Here is a 17,495-nt window from a genome sequence, read left to right as displayed (position 1 = left end):
GATCGGCCTGCCACGTCCCAGTCAGCTCCCCTGAAGCAAACGCGCCAGCAAGCAAACTCCACTCGGGCTATATCTCAGCTCAACTCGGGCTGCCAAAGACGAAGCGCCGGATGTCCAAAACAGGCTAGCTGCGTGAACAAGAGCACCAACCGCAAGGGATGCAAGGGCTGCAAGAACGCACGAACCGCCAGAGACTCTCGAGACCAATGCAAAATGGCGCAAGACTCACCCTCTCTCTCTCAACCTCTCTCCAACTCACTCGGCGCAAGACCCACTCTCTCTCTCTCTACCTCTCCGTCTCAAGACTCCAAAATGGCGTTCGGCGCTCTCTTAAATAACCTTCTCCGTGACGTCACGTCAGCCTTGGCGCGCTACCCAATCAGTCCCCTCCACTGACTCACCGGCTGGTGGTTCACGCCTACCATTCCACACCAACTCTCGTCCCCTGTTCCGTGGTCATAGCGCGTGGCACTCGAGGTGGATAGGCCTGTCGGAGGTGTAACTGGTGGCGGAGCCCATCGGCGGTGTCTTGGCTTGGTTTCCTTGCCTGTTCGTCTTTCAGTCATGTCAGGGAAGGGCGTTATTTAGTGTTGCGCTCGGGACCTATATATGGTGTCTACAGGTGTGCGTTGCCATAAGGGACAAAGGTTTGGCTGACCAGGTGAGACACACAGGGGCGCTACTCTTTAATCCCTAACTCTACTTAACACACGACCCTCCTGGTAGGTTCACAAGTATACTCCTTACCGACAAACCGCCTAGACATGGAACTTATTACAAGTCAGATTCCTTACCGCGACAGACGAATACCTACCTACACAGATCTGTCTGGCTCTACATATCACTACCCTCACCGACATAACAATACCATAGTGTCTCATCAAATATACCATTGATACCGTAGTGTCTCCTCAAATATACCATTGATACCAATAGTGTCTCATCAAATATGCCATTGATACCGTAGTGTCATGAAAATATACCATTGATACCGTGGTGTCTCATCAAATATACCATTGATACCGTAGTGTCTCATCAAATATACCATTGATACCGTAGTGTCTCCTCAAAAGATACCATTGATACCGTAGTGTCATGAAAATATACCATTGATCATAGTTATTGATCATTGATCATTGATCAATCAATCATCTGACAGTTACACCTCCGACGTGGTGTTTCCTCAAAATATACCATTGATACCGTAGTGTCATATTCCATAAACAAATCTGTAAGGGAAGCAATGCTAAAGACACAGTATCAATGCATGTGCGTCACAAACTTTTAATATCACTTTTTAATGGGATAGGGTTGACTTCTGATTATTTCTAGAAACATCTATACAGATAAATTGAACTCCCATCCCCACCCCCCCTCCCCCCACACCCTCACCCCATTGCACGAGACCTGACCTTTGAGATGCCTCAATTTCCAGCAAGGCAGACAGTGCTGAAGTGCCTTTCCTGAAAGCAGCGAGAGCCGGCTCTGGCTGATGCGTGGAGCTAGGCCCAGACAAGCTTCGAGATAAAGGGTGGCGATTCGAGCCATCTTGAAACCTCTAGAAACAAATGTCCAAGCAATTAAACAAAATAAACTCCGATTCCTCAGCAATTTAGAAACCGTCTCACACCGATATTGAACAAAATCTATTTATTGGAGCAAGAGTGCGTTCAATAGGTATCAAGGACGCATTTCAGTGGCAAAGTATTCACAGTGTTTACTTGCATCAACCAATGAGAAGCAACAAAAACAAAGATTACATCTCCTCGAACTATGAAATCACAGAAAATGGCAATTTTGCGTAAGGTACCCGAAGTGTTCGGTCAGAGCGGTGTCTCCGCCTCATGCGGTTTAGACCCTCGACAAAGCGAATGAAGGCATCTATCAGCTGCAACTCCTCTTCCTCCCCACGCCCCGTGTAAAGGTCGCATCGCTCTTCACCCTCTGCGATGCGCCTCGTCACTGTAGTGGCAGCTGGCAGCAGCAGAAACCGTGTTCTCCAGAACTTCAGTGACTCTATCAAACTGTACCGAAAAGTATGATTTAAATTAATTTTCTAGAACATGACACATTTTGTACAAGTGTCACATGATACAAACAGTTTACATGTCGAGGATTAACTGACAGAAATGGACAAGGTGCATTTGATGATTGGATATTATGTGATTTAAAAAAAGAAGAAAATAAATAAGCAAGTGCCACTTGAGCCACAAGGTCGGAAATATTACAAACGTTGGAAATTACAGAGGAATTAATTAGGCAGTTATTTTAATCATATCAGAGCATCCTGTCACAGAGGAAGCACCAAATGGACTTCGAATGAGGAACGATAATCAATCATCATACGATCGGTGCCTGCCATCGAAGCAATTTTATCTACCAACGCAATCGGAAATGGAATCATGGGAAACGTCACCATGAAGTGGATGAACATGCAAGCAACACCAAGTCTTATCGTCAATCCGGCCAACCCTGAGGAATCGATTCAAGATGTTTAAAATACAAATAAAGGGTTCTGGAGTCATGGGGATTTCAGACAAATCCCATACTAATGGGGGCAGTATGACCCATTGACCCATTTCTCTCTCAAAGCTAAGGTCTGACTGTCTCGATTTGAGAAGCTGTTGATAAACATCCTTAATTGACCTTGTGGTGACATTCCTTCCCCATGAGCTCCCTGCCTGCCAGATCTTGCTCCCAGGATCATAATCTGGGAGCAGTCATTCGACAGTCTGTGTAACCAAGGACATGTTTAAGTTCCCGTGTTCTTTGAAGAAAATATATAAAGACGAATGGAAGTTGAAATGCCCTGAGTTGATCTTGGGGCTGGCTGTGTGATGTTATTTTCCTGAAATGGCGTTACTGGCCAATGCGCCGATTTCCTCCCATGCATGTTACCCTTATCGCTTAATAAACCTCTTGTACCTTGGTCCGAGTTGAGACAAGCTGCTTATAGCCTGGGGGAATGATAAAACCCACGACACCAGTACAGTTCATTGAGCCTTGTTATGTTACGTTTATGTTTTACCCATGTTCATTGGTCGGTCTGTGAGCAGGATATCTCAGAAAGTAGAGATGGATTTGGATGAAACTTGGTGGACAGGTTGGGTATTTGCCAGGGACGAATAAATTCGATTTTGGTGGAGATCGAAAGCTGGATGCAATAATTGAAAAAAAAATAATCAAAGTCATTCTTCACCATTGAGAATACAGACACCGTATGGGACCAAAAACGACACATGGCACAATATCTCAAAAGGTTGTGGACGAGTTATGGCAAAACTAGGTCGACAAGTTGGGTAGATGACAAAAACAAGCCGATTATGTTTTGGTCCGGGTCTGAGTCCAGATGTGGCCTATCAGTGGGATACACAACCTAAACTGTTCATCCTGGTGGAGGTATACTCTCTACCGTGTGTCATTCTAGTTGTCCATGAAATGCAATGGAAAAGCAGCTTTACATAAGCCTATCGGTGTGAGCAATAATGCACAATTTTCCATGACAAGGTACCCTACAACCTCAAAAGTATGGAAACATGATGGAAAGTGGTGATACACATTATAGAGGTATGAGGACGTGAAGGTCTGTGGTAGATGATGGAATGGCAATTATGGACTCACCCACCAAAATCTGAAAACACGAAGGGACATACGATGTGAGGGACGGTAGAGATTTACATCTCGATGAATCAAAAACTGGTGCCAGATGTAAGAGTAAGGGCTGTGATTTGGACGTGAGGGCCCTATCGGATATCAATTGGCAACACAACCATGGTTGGTCACGTGTGAATAAAATCATGTACTGTACATCCAATGACTTTAGGGAGAAGATATATATGCCAGTGTGGAATAACAAAAAGTGGAAAACGGTCATTCTACACCTGCCAAAAAAGGAAACATGAATCGATCAAGAAATAAAAATGAAAAACCAAAACAAATTAAACCTTCAGATTGGACCATTCATATAAAACCTATTTTGAGTGTGAAAAGGCCAAAAAAATTTTTTTTTATAGTTTTGACAAATGTAGAGGCAAGATAAGGAAAACGGAAGTTCAGCAACTGACAGAAGTCTGGCACGGCCGAGGACGATGTAATGCAGTAGCTTACAACCTTTTTGGGTGTGCGGGCCACATCCGATCTTCAAAAGATTTTGCGGACTGCCGTGAAATTCCAAACCATCAGAGCAATTCATATGATTATATCATTATTTACACTTGTTTTCCTCTTTAACAAACTTGTTTTTAGCCAAAGCCGTGGTGCCAATTACAGCTGATGATCAGGATGAACCACAGCCTTCTAACGGATGGTTGCTTCTGATGTACAACAAGTTGAAGTATATGACGTCATTTAGTTGTGTGGCGGGAGGGGGGGCTGATGGTCTCCACCCTCCCTCCTGACAGACCCCTGTCGATGGCCTTGCAGGCACCGAAAAGGTCCGCAGACCATATATTGGGAACGACTGGTGCGATAGGTAGCAAGATGGCATAATATGGTTGAAGTACAACTGACCTGAAGTCCTCGGAACCAGCTGCGCAAATGTACTGGTCTAGATAATTCCACTTGTATTCTTCAATGCGTTCGTGGCAAAACTCAACCCAGCAGTGCAGGAATTCGTTGTCCGAATAATGAGCACAAAGGTTGTAGTGATAGGGCAGCTGGGCAGGCTCGCAGGGGTGCCTGTTAAACATGGAGAGCCCAAAAATAGGGTAAGGTAGTTTAACTGAAAAGCGGATATTGAAAGTCAAACACCACAGAAATTAACATCAAGTTAAACTCAATACATTTTATCAAAATTAGAAGAGTTCTGTTGGTACTCATACGTGTATGTATGTATGTATGTATGTATGTATGTATGTATATATATATATATATATATATATATATATATTGTTACGGACACGACTTTGATGTTATGGTGGGCCGAGCGGAATGGCCGCCGTGTTCGCACAGTTTACCCGATTATACTCGAACGTTGGCCGAATCGCGCTACGCTAGATCAATGAAGGAAAGGACACAACGGCTGGGTTAAATGACACGACACCAGGGGTACAGTTCTCAAGACCTCCGGAGGAGGTTATAATATGGGTATGCAGAAAGGTTAGATTACACTGACAAGAGGTACAGCATAGGAAGGTGGGCACTTAAACACGGTCTTATCTTAGCCCCGACAGACCACAGATAAACGGGACAAGGCTGACTCACACAGGGATTGATGGCAAGGAGGGGCAGGTAGTCGATGGCTCAAGGTGCACCTTGGCTCAGGGGCAGAATCGATCCGGTCCGGTCCAGAGATGCGGGAGGTATCTCTCAGCGCTAGGAGGTGACGTTCTTTCTCCAAGCCGGGGGCGCATCTCACGTCACCTCCGGTAAGTGGCTGCGTATATCCAGCGGGGAGTGACACGCCCTCGGCTCGTTAGCTCCGCCCCCCAACCTTTGCGAACCTCCCCCAAACGTTCTCTCCCCGCCCTCTCAAGCCAAACCCCTTGTTCATGGTTGGTCGAGTGGGGCCGGCTCACTCCTCCCCTCTCTGACGAGGTGGGGACCCGCCTTCCTTCCCCCAACCCTGCCTCGTGGTCAATGGCGGATGAAGGGAAAACCGCCCAACATGCAGTTGGCAATGCGAATTGCAATTGACGGGAAGGGGGGAATGGAAGTGTTGGGAGTGGGAATGAAGGGAATCTATCTCTTTCACTGGTGCAATGGAGTATTTCAATTAATGGAAGACACAGCCTTACACTAATACACATAATAAGGATATAACTGTCAAAAAAGATATATCGTGTCCTGCATGTATGTTTTATGGACTAACTACGGGAACGCCCTTTGACCTTTATACAACCACAAACGGAGGGAGGAGGGGTGATATTTTACAACAACCTTTTACAACAACATTTTACCACAACAATAAAATAAAAAAACATTCTCATATCCACAACAATATATATATATATATATATACATATATACTATATACACATATATATACACATATACATATACATATACTGAAACGCAAAAGAAACTTACCACCTTTGAAACCTTTAAATATCAACAATAACACTGCGTGTAGTAAATGTGTAAACTTACTTGTGGACAATAGTGTCCTCACTGTCAGACAAAACGGTCACGGATGGTCACTTGAACCTTCAATGGTCACTTCATAGCACAGCTGTTGAACAGCCGTTTTGACTGCCAGTGATTAGCCAAGGGGTACGGGATGATTTTAATGAGCTGCACGTGATGTCTTGATATTGGCTTTATAAAGGCCAGTGCAAAATGGGCATTTCAATCAACATGCCACGATTGTCAAGGGATCAACGGCAGCGTGCCCTGGGCATGCTGCAAGGCGGACTGAGCTACCGTGAGGTGGCACGTCACCTTGGCTGTTCACACCAGACGATATCGGCCCTGGTGGACAGAGACACCCTCCACAACTCTGCAGATGACAGACGTCGATCAGGGAGGCCAAGAGTCACCACTGCAAGGCAGGACAGGCAGATGGTCCGAAGTCACCTGCGGGATCGATTCCGTCCAGCATCCCGCACTGTGGCAGAAACTCCGGGGCGTGCAAACCCATGGATCTCCAATGATACTGCATGAAGACGACTGCATGACTATGGTCTGACTGCCAGAAGACCATACAGAGGCCCCGTGATGATGGCTGCCCATCGCCGCAACCGACAGAGATGGTGCCAGCAGCATCAGCGGTGGACCTTGGCCACCAGAGATGGTGCCCATCAGGACTGTCCACACAGAACCTTGACTCATCGCTGAAAGCGACCTCGTTCCACTGCGCCAAGGTCCACCGCTGATGTATGTATGTATGTATGTATGTATGTATGTATATATGTATGTTTATATATATATATATATATATATATATATAGTTACGGGGTCTTCCCCTATCCTCTGGTCTCGGTAAACCTCCGAACCCCGAGGATGTCCCCGGCAGAAAGACGTGTTGTCCTTGGTTGAAAACAAGCCAATCAATAACGAGTCCACACCAAGGGTTACGAACAAACCACAATATATTATAAATCCACACAGGAATCACGACCCCAGTTAGTACAGCACTTCAGCATATAATTCCTATCTACAGGTGGCACCACCTTATCGAGTCCCTTAACCCCCAAACTCACGGCCCTTTCCCCAATGTCTCTGTACTCCTCCCAGGCGACGTCGATTCGCTCCAGCGATCGTGGAATCAATTTCCGATTCCAATCAGGGGAGGCGTAGACCATCGAACCAACCCGCAGGTCACGTGGTCCAATCCCCCGCACGATAGCGGTAGAATGGGAAACCTCCCAAAGCCGATTTCTGGTACGTACACGGTTGCGGTGCAATCCGCGAGTCTCCTCAATAACCCTCCAAAAGCCACTGTCTTGTACAGCCGTCCCCGGCAAGCCACCGGAGAATAATGCCCGGCCGACGCGACACAAAAACCTGGTCACTGCCGGTTGTGCGCGTGGCGAAGATGGCGGACGGCTTTCTCTCGCACCCGGGTTTGGAGGTAAGGATACTCGGCGACCTCAGTGAGGATACCCGACTACGCAGGCTCGCAGCAATCCAGCGATCTCCTATCGCGCGGACTTCTTTTCAAGGACACAGTTCCCTTGTACTGTACGTTTGACTGCTCGGTCCGGAGCTGCAATCCGAAACGTCTGCTTACGATCTTCCGCCGCTTCTTCCCCCTCCCCTCCTTATCTCTTCCGGGTCACGGTCCGATTTCCGGCCACCTTTTTCCAGGAGCGCTTTTAACCCTTTTAACCACAAAAAGCATCATCTCGAATCAACCATGATGACAAGAACCACCATAATTAGGGCTGGTATCCGTAACACTTCCACCCCTCAAGAAAGAAAGTTTGAAAATAGGGAAAACTTTTGTTGTAGGCAAAATTCTTTATACCAACAAGAGGAAGCTCACCCCCAAATCATTAATTCCCGTGGGCAACAATTATCACATCTCAAAAATAAAGCAACAAAATTTCACACAACCCCCAGAGATTTACAAAGTTAATTCACTCTGGACCAAGCATCAGCCACGACAATGTCCCTGCCGTTTACGTGCTCAATTTCCAAGTTGAACTCCTGCAAAGCCAACTCCATCTCATCAACCTCGGATTTTTTGTTTTTCATTTTTTTGAATGAAGGTTAAGGGGTTGATCAAAAATCCAAAGTTAAGCAACTCGATAGCACTTTTTCCGGGAGGCCAAGCCGTGTATTCACTACATGGACGCCTTTAGGAACGTGGCGTTCACGGTTAGTCCGTGTCGGAGTCTGGGCTTGGCGGCTCCGCCGCATTCAGTGCTTCACCTTCTCCAGACTCCTAATAATTACGGTGGGACCACTTGTCACAGTAGTCACGGGAATAGCGGTCTCCTTCTCGGCCGCTACCCTGATAATCATTCTTTCGGGAGATGCCATAACTCTGGGAGCCTCCATAGTAATATCGGCTGCGGCCACCACCAAAACTACCAGGGATGGAAGTGTTACGGATACCAGCCCTAATTATGGTGGTTCTTGTCATCATGGTTGATTCGAGATGATGCTTTTTGTGGTTAAAAGGGTTAAAAGCGCTCCTGGAAAAAGGTGGCCGGAAATCGGACCGTGACCCGGAAGAGATAAGGAGGGGAGGGGGAAGAAGCGGCGGAAGATCATAAGCAGACGTTTCGGATTGCAGCTCCGGACCGAGCAATCAAACGTACAGTACAAGGGAACTGTGTCCTTGAAAAGAAGTCCGCGCGATAGGAGATCGCTGGATTGCTGCGAGCCTGCGTAGTCGGGTATCCTCACTGAGGTCGCCGAGTATCCTTACCTCCACGTTGTCCTCTTCTGTAGACCTCTCGACGCCTACGAAATGCCTTCCCTACTGTTATGGTCCGACCCTCCAAATCCTTGCCATTCCAATTCTTCTCTGCCTCTTTGGCATCCTTTGTGCTTGCAAACGTGACAAAGCCGAACCCTCTTGACTGTTGCGTTTCCCTGTCTTTTACCAACCGCACTTCCACAAGCGGTCCATATTTGTTAAAGACAGAGGTCAGAACTTCTTCCTTTGTTTTAAAGTTCAGTCCCCCTACAAATAACTTGGTACTTTTGTCGCCATCCCTAACTGGTGTGGTGTTATTTTCCCTGCTGGGCTCTTTCCCAACCCTCGGGTTACCATAAACATGACCACCGGCCAAATCATTTCCGATAACTACAGATACTCCTTCTACAGGAAGAGTGGCTTGTAAACCTACGGTGACCGGTCCTGACACCACATCAGACTCCAAATGGATGGCATGGAGTGGAGATCTAACACAGCCACCAATCCCCTGTAAACGAACACTATCACCAGTTGCTGTCTCCTCCGACAATGGCAAGATGCCTTGAAGCATTTAAGATTGATGTGCTCCGGTGTCCCTCAATACCCTAACAGGTTTCTGGGTAGTCGGGTCTCCATCCAGTGACACAAACCCCTTTGAAATAAATGGTTGGTAACCCTTTTGAGGGCGATTTCTCACACTGGCCATTGCATTCGGAGTTGTACTCGTCGAACTCCGCTCCTGATTTTCCTTTCTCAGAGCATGACAGTGGGACATCAAGTGTCCAGGTTTCTGGCAAAAAGCGCAAGTAAGCCCGGAGGAGAACCTCGTGGTCTGCCAAGGCATGGGGGTGGCGGTCTGCCTCGAGCCCCCCGGACGATAGGTCTGTCTAGGAACCGCAGTCTTCTAATTTCTAGAAGTCGTGGTGTCAGAGTGGTCCTCATTTTCATCTTGAGGCCGCCCCCCTGAATCTTCGTTCTCCGCACCAAATGTCCCATAGCTCCCCTGTCTAAGTCTAGGCGAGGAGTTCATTCTGTGGAACCCCATCCTGTGTGTTAAGGCATAGTCATCTGCCATGGTTGCTGCGTCATACAACTTTGGTACTTTCCTTTCCTCCAGATGTATTTTAATGTCCTCGTGGACACACTGTTGGAATTCCTCCACCAGGATCAATTGTCGCAATAGTTCGAAGTCTTTCCCCACTCCTTTTGAATCACACCACCTATCAAACATGGTTTCCTTCACTCTGGCAAATTCCACATGGGTCTCACTCTCCCTCCTCCTGGCACTCCGGAATTTTTGCCGGTAAGCTTCCAGGACCAATTCATCGGCTTTGAGAATGTTTTTCTTCAATACCTCGTAATCTGCACATTGGTCAATCGGTAAAGCCGAATAAATCTCTTGAGATTTACCCACCAGAACACTTTGCACCAGTATGGACCAGTATTCCTCAGGCCATTTTAACAGTCGAGCAACTTTCTCAAAGTGCAGAAAAAACTTGGCTACCTCCTTTTCATTGAAGGGTGGAACCAGCCTCACATGTCTGCCTACATCCCAGGTGTTCTGACCAGGTGTCGAACCAGTCGGCATGGATGGTACCTCTCCCCGTTCTTTCCACACATCCAGCTCCTTGACTTTAATTTCCTGCTGACGCACCAATTCACGGTCCTTTAACTCCCTTTCGGCTCTTCTCTCCTCTGCTTCGAGTTCCCTTGCAGCTCTCCTTTCCTCCGCTTTTTTGTCTTCTAACCTTTCCTGGAGTTCTCGTTCCTCTGCTTTTAATCTTTCCTGGAGTCCTCGTTCCTCTGCTTTTATTCTTTCCTGGAGTTCTCGCTCCACTCTCCTTTCCTCTGCGCGTTTCTCTTCCCTTCTCTCTTCTGCTTTCCTTTCCTCTGCTTTTTCCCTTTCCTGGCTCTGTAATTGCATCTCCAATTTCCGGAGCTCCAAATTTTCTTGCTCTTCTGGTAACCACTCCAAGGCTACCTCTTCCCATGTTCCTAATCCCACCATAGATTGTATCACCACTGTCTGCAACTCTGCCTTCTTCATATTAGTTCGGACCTCCATGTTAAAATGTTTGGCCAATTTCAAGAGGTCCGATTTTACTAACGCTCTGAACTGTGCTTCACTAGGGGTCACTGTAAACTTCCCTGCGTCAAACTCCATGGTGACTACTGTTAACACCTGTTAACCTTCACGCAAAAATCAAAAAAAAAAAAAATATATATATATATATTTTTTTTTGGGAGAAAGTTTGGGAATGTTGGAAAAGTTCCAAACTTGGGAATTCTGGGAATGTTAGGGAATTCTTCCCCGGACTAAATTTAGGAATTTTCAGATCCCGGACGCAGACCCAATTGCGAGCCCACGAATATCAATTGGACGAGCCCCCAATTTCTGTTACGGGGTCCTCCCCTATCCTCTGGTCTCGGTAAACCTCCGAACCCCGAAGAAGTCCCCGGCAGAAAGATGTGTTATCCTTGGTTGAAAACAAGCCAATCAATAACGAGTCCACACCAAGGGTTACGAACAAACCACAATATATTATAAATCCCACACAGGAATCACGACCCCAGTTAGTACAGCACTTCACCATATAATTCCTATCTACAGGTGGCACCACCTTATCGAGTCCCTTAACCCCCAAACTCACGGCCCTTTCCCCAATGTCTCTGTACTCCTCCCAGGCGACGTCGATTCGCTCCAGCGATCGTGGAATCAATTTCCGATTACAATCAGGGGAGGCGTAGACCATTGAACCAACCCGCAGGTCACGTGGTCCAATCCCCCGCACGATAGCGGTCGAATGGGAAACCTCCCAAAGCCGATTTCTGGTACGTACACGGTTGCGGTCCAATCCGCGAGTCTCCTCAATAACCCTCCAAAAGCCACTGTCTTGTACAGCCGTCCCCGTCAAGCCACCGGAGAATAACGCCCGGCTGATGCGACACAAAAACCTGGTCACTGCCGGTTGTGCGCGTGGCGAAGGTGGCGGACGGCTTTCTCTCGCACCGGGTTTGGAGGTAAGGATACTCGGCCACCTCAGTGAGGATACCCGACTACGCAGGCTCCGCAGCAATCCGGCGATCTGCTATTGCGCGGACTTCTTTTCAAGGACGCAAAGTTCCCTTGTACTGTACGTTTGACTGCTCGGTCCGGAGCTGCAATCCGAAACGTCTGCTTACGATCTTTCGCCGCTTCTTCCCCCTCCCCTCCTTATCTCTTCCGGGTCACGATATATATATATATATATATCATTCGCAAGCCCTGGTATTAACCGGAGGGTATTCGCACGACAATATATATATATATATATATATATATATATATATATATATATATATATATATATATATATATATATATATATATATATATATATATATATATTGTCGTGCGAATACCCTCCGGTTAATACCAGGGCTTGCGAATGACCGAACGGCTTTAATTGAGGCGATGACCAACTCGGATTTGGCTATAAACCGCGGGAGGAAGAAGTGAAGAGGAAGAGGTGGAAGCGCTTACCGATAGCGATCCGACTGCAGCTCCGATCCTGCAGGTGAATTAACCTTAAACGGACACAAGATTTTGAATGGAAAGGGATAATAATGCAAGGGTTTATTTTACAAGGAATCACGGGACAGGGAAATGCACGCCGGAAATAAAATGTCCTAAATCGGGGTCCCGTACACCGACTTCCAAATACGAGACAGGGGAATGAATTGCAAACATAACTGTCTGTCGTGTACGTGTGAAATGTGGTGCATCTTAACTGTCTGCAGTCTTGTCCACCGTCCAACGCGGCTCCAAGCTCCGGCGCGAGAAAACCCTCCGTCCGCTTCGCCCACGCGCTCCGCCAGGCCCGAGCCAACGCCCCACTCCAGGCTCCTCATCGACCGCCCACGAGGTCCGTTCGCTCACAGCACCAAAAGCACCGAGCACCGCTCCAAGCACCACGAAGATGGTGAACCAACGACCACCAGGACCTCTCAAGACGAAGAGCCAAGAGCCAAGGATGAACAACGACAAGCGAAGGGCCAGCACAACTCAATACCAAGAGCAAAGCCTCAGCACGACGCAATCCAAGCGCGAACCGTCAGCACGACACAATCCCACAGAGCGAAGCGTCCAGAATCCCGCCAGCGAGTCCTTTTGAAACCTGGCATGTGACGTCAGTTCTGGCGCGTTACCAACCAGAGCCTCGTAGCTTCCCGCCATTTGCCGAACCTCCTCGCGCCTTCCGCACTGATTCACTCCAGGTTCGCGCCTTCCACGCCAACCAATCACAGTCCTCCTGGGCGTGGTTACAGCTCGTCTCACGCGATGTTGCTAGGCCAACTGGTGGTGCGGCTGGTGGCGGCCATCCGACGGTGCCCCGATCTGGCTTCCTGCCGGTCTTCTTCCAAGGTCATTGTAAGGGAAGTGGAATGATTTAATGTTGCACTAAGGGGCCTATCTAAGTGTTTATATGAGTATGCATTGCCATAAGGGACAAAGGTTTGGCGACAGGGAGGGACGACGAACAAAGGAATCTTATCCATAATCCCTGCACTATTTAGCACGCCCTGCTCCCTCGTAGCGGGGACATCAACACAGCTTATCCCGAAAAAACCGGACTAACATAGAACTTATAAACTGGACTAACATAGAACTTATTACAGGTAGATTCCCCATCACGACAGACGAGGCATGATACATATACAGACCTACCTGACTCTAGATATTCCTTTACCCCCCCCTCCCCCACATAACAATATATATATATATATATATATATATATATATATATATATATATATATATATATATATATATATATATATATATATATATAGTTACGGTTTTCCGCCGCCCTTCCTACCCTTACCAAGGGGAGATTAAGCCCCTTGTTCTTTCTGGGCCGGCATAACCGAGACTTGAAACGCCCCTTCCGGGCAAACGCAAGGTAGGGTTTCGGGACCAAGTCTCGCACGTACCTAAATACATGCACTGCCACGAAAGCGGGGAAGCAAGCCTCGCACGAGCCACGTGTAATTTGAGTACACCGAGCGGATTGCGTACCACGTGGTCCGTGCAGTTTTCTAGTGTTGGAACCCGATTCGAGCAGTTCTATTCGTACCACGCTTAGTCAATGATGGAAGGGACGAGACAGTCGAATAAAGGAATAACAGGATTTAATTACTATTATTTACACAATGTACAATTCGGTAGAAAGCAGACACAGAGCAGAACTTAGTCAGTCTTAGATGACGGGTCTTAGTCTTAGGCACGGGCCCGGTCACACTCACACAGGGGAATTGCAGGGAGAATGGTGTCCACGCGCTGCCTTCGTCGTTCAGGAACGGCGGCCCGGCATGCTCAATGTAGTGAAATTATACTGAAGGTGAACCCAGGAGTGCTCGCTTATCCCACTAAAGGGGCGTCTATAAGACCCGGGACAACCGCGGCGCAAGGACACTCCAGCGACACTTACTGTGACATATAGTCCTGTAGTTTGAATGGTACGTACGCCCCTATATGCTGCACTTGTTTTGCTTTGCCTATTGATATCGGACATTGCCCATATAATACTCCGATTCTGATGTCTATTGCATGAATGTATTTTACAGGATGTTACCACAGATCTAAATGATATTAAACCTACCCAAGGGACAAGTCGTGTCTGTGGTTGATTTTCACGACACTCTCCACGGTCCCAGCATGTCCCACGAAGATGGCAAGCAGGTGGTGGAAAGGATCCTCGCAGCGCGTCTCTCGAACAAAAGGCAGCAGATGAGGCAGGAAGACGGGAAGGAATGCACGCGTCTCTCGGCGGCTTTCCACAGCACGTCGAGTTACCAGCGCGCTATCACTCACGTAACCCAATGCAATAGAGGCTCAGCCTCAAGCTCAACCAAGCGTCGCTTTAATACGAGTGCTTATACTTGGTTCATGCGCGTCTTTCGCCGATCTCGTAACTCTCATCAATACGCGCCTCTTCAATAGCTCATAACTCACCGAACTCAACTGCTCACCCCGAACTGCTCCCTCTCTGTGGGGGCCTTGCGCGACGGGATATATGGACATGCCCTGAGCCCTCTCAAACGTTCCAACCACGCCCTGTGACGCATTGCCGCAGCCACTCCCTTTGAGCCCTGATTGGCAGCTTGCGCTTACCGTCAGCTTCTCCGCCGCCGTCATTCGGTCCCGACCCTACCTGCCAGGCCCGCCTCGTGTCAATTCGCACCAAAAAGCCAAAGGCAGCATAAAGAGGCAATGGAGGCATAAGGCAATGGAGCAATGAAAAGGACCTAACTCTCATTATTCTACTCAACGCAAGACTAACACAGGAAAAGGACTATGCTCACAAATACTAAGAGATAACTGAACTATCGCGAGGCTACATGTTGTTGTGTGACTAAACTATGAGGGGGAAATTAACTTTTATTGTACAAAACTCAAAACCGCAACAATATATATATATATATATATATATATATATATATATATATATATATATATATATATATATATATACACACACACACACTACTGGCCAAAAGTTTTAGAACACCTCAATTTTTCCAGTTTTTATTGAAATTTACGCAGTTTAATGTCCAGTGAATAACCTGAATTGGTACAAAGGTAAGCAGTGAACTGCTCGAGGTTAAAAAAAAAGTTTAGGTTTGCAAAAACGGAAAAATAATGTAAATTGCACAGTTATATTGAAAAAAAAAAAGGCCTTCTTCAGGGAACAAGTAATGGGTTAACAACTTGCAGCTGTTCTGCAGCAATGTAAGTAAATTAAGCCTTGAAGGTTGATGCAAACAATTCCTACAGGTGTCCCAACCTCTGCTGATTACTTGCTTACAAACCCCCTGTCAGTATAAAAGCAGTATTGGAACAGACTGTTATTACACCCTCTGAAGCATTATTTGGACAACATTGCACTACAGGAGGTAGTATATTGGAAACTGGAGGAAACTCTAACAGGAAGAGGTCTGGCAGACCCAAAGCCACAGCAGAATCAGAAGACAAGTTTCTGAGAGTCAACAGCTTGCGTGATAGGCGGCTCACAGGACAACAGCTTCAAGCACAGCTTAACACTGGTCGAAGTAAGCAAGTCTCAGTTTCAATTGTCACCATGCCAGTTGGCTGGGTGTGGGTACCTCTCTCACCAGCCATGGCTCTTCAGCAAAGGACTTCTGCGACTCACTGGGACTGACACAATCTGTCAATTTCCCGACCCGGATCTCAGTCAACGGAACATCTTCTCTTCTGGACTTGGTTATGACTAACTTCCCTGAAAATGTCTGCTGCTCTTCTTCTGCCCCGATCGGATCATCTGATCATGTCCTTGTTAAAGTGGACATCTCTCTGACCATCCTCAGGGAGCCTGCTCAGCGTCGACGAGTCTGGCATTTCACTCAGGCCAACTGGCACGGTCTTCAAGCAGCCATCAATCATCTGGACTGGTCTCCCATCTCTACCACCTCTGACATCAACTCATCCTGGGAATTCTTCCAAAGTAAATTGCTCTCTCTCATGCACAGATTTATCCCATCTCGTCTTCAGTTGTCATACCCTTCCTCCCGTGTCCATGGTACACGGAATCTTGTGGTGAGGCTGTTGCCCAGAAACAACTTGCCTTCGTCTCCTGGAAAGCAAATCCAACGGAAGGAAATCTCATTTCCTTTCACAAAGCCCGAAACAAGTGTGTGTCCACCCTCAGGAGAGCCAGGAAACAATATCTCTCCGTTCTCAAGACCGAACTCTCTTATCTGTCTCCCTCTTCCAAATCCTGGTGGCGTCTGGTCAAATCCGTTTCTGGTGTTTGTTCCCCCTCCATCCCCTCCCTTACCTCAAACGGCTACACAGCTGACTCCGCACGTGAAAAAGCTGAATGCCTCAACTCTGTGTTTGCCTCTAAATCTTGTGTCCCAAACCCATCCCTCTCTGTACCCACCATACCCAGTCGTACCCTGCTGCTCCTGGACTCCGTGTCCTTTCCTCCTGACAAGGTGGAAACGTTTCTGTCAACCCTCGACTCTGATTCTGCAACTGGACCCGACGGCATCAGCCCACGGGTCCTAAAATCCTGCTCTGCTGCTCTATCTCACCCTCTCTCTGTTCTCTTCACCCTCTCTTTTGCTCAAGGTCAACTGCCATCTGCTTGGAAATCAGCCAACATCACCGCTTTGCACAAAAAAGGTGCAAAAACAGATCCTAGCAACTACAGACCAATCAGCCTTCTCCCAATTATCAGCAAAGTCATGGAATCCATCATTGCTTCGGATATGAAATCTTTCCTCTTCTCCAATGGCTTGATCTCTGATCATCAATTTGGTTTCAGACCAGGTCACTCTACTCTGGACATGCTGCTTCTGCTGTCTCAACAATGGATGGAGGTCCTCAATGCCAAACAGGAAATTAGAGCTGTCTCCCTCGACATATCACGTGCCTTCGACACGGTCTGGCACCCCGCTCTGCTCACCAAACTCTCCTCCTTTGGTATCCATGGAAATCTCCACGCATGGCTGGCGGACTTCCTCTCTAGTCGTCGTCAACGTGTGGCCCTGAATGGGTTTCTCTCATCTCCTCTTCCTGTTCAGGCTGGAGTTCCCCAAGGCAGTGTTCTGGGCCCCGTGCTTTTTCTGGTCTTCATCAATGATCTCTCTGACTCTCTCGAAAATCCTCTCTATCTCTTTGCTG

At 47.4% G+C, this 17,495-nt stretch overlaps 1 protein-coding gene across 3 annotated transcripts in view; it reads right to left on the bottom strand.

The window, feature by feature from the left end:
- The window catches only part of DEPDC5 (DEP domain containing 5, GATOR1 subcomplex subunit), a 159,917-nt gene that overhangs the window by 39,269 nt on the left and 103,153 nt on the right, over positions 1–17,495 (bottom strand). For all 3 annotated transcript variants that reach the window (XM_068135206.2, XM_078767894.1, XM_078767893.1), the window contains exons 29-31: positions 4,510–4,677; positions 1,811–2,024; positions 1,413–1,558 (exon numbers count right to left, since the gene is read on the bottom strand). In XM_068135206.2, coding sequence (XP_067991307.1) covers positions 1,413–1,558; positions 1,811–2,024; positions 4,510–4,677 — 528 coding nt within the window. The remainder of the gene's footprint in view (positions 1–1,412; positions 1,559–1,810; positions 2,025–4,509; positions 4,678–17,495) is intronic.

The sequence above is a fragment of the Myxine glutinosa genome, chromosome 14, assembly GCF_964187855.1.
Source record: "Myxine glutinosa chromosome 14, kmMyxGlut1.1, whole genome shotgun sequence".
NCBI lineage: Eukaryota > Metazoa > Chordata > Myxini > Myxiniformes > Myxinidae > Myxine > Myxine glutinosa.
This window is presented reverse-complemented; position numbering and strand designations above follow the sequence as displayed.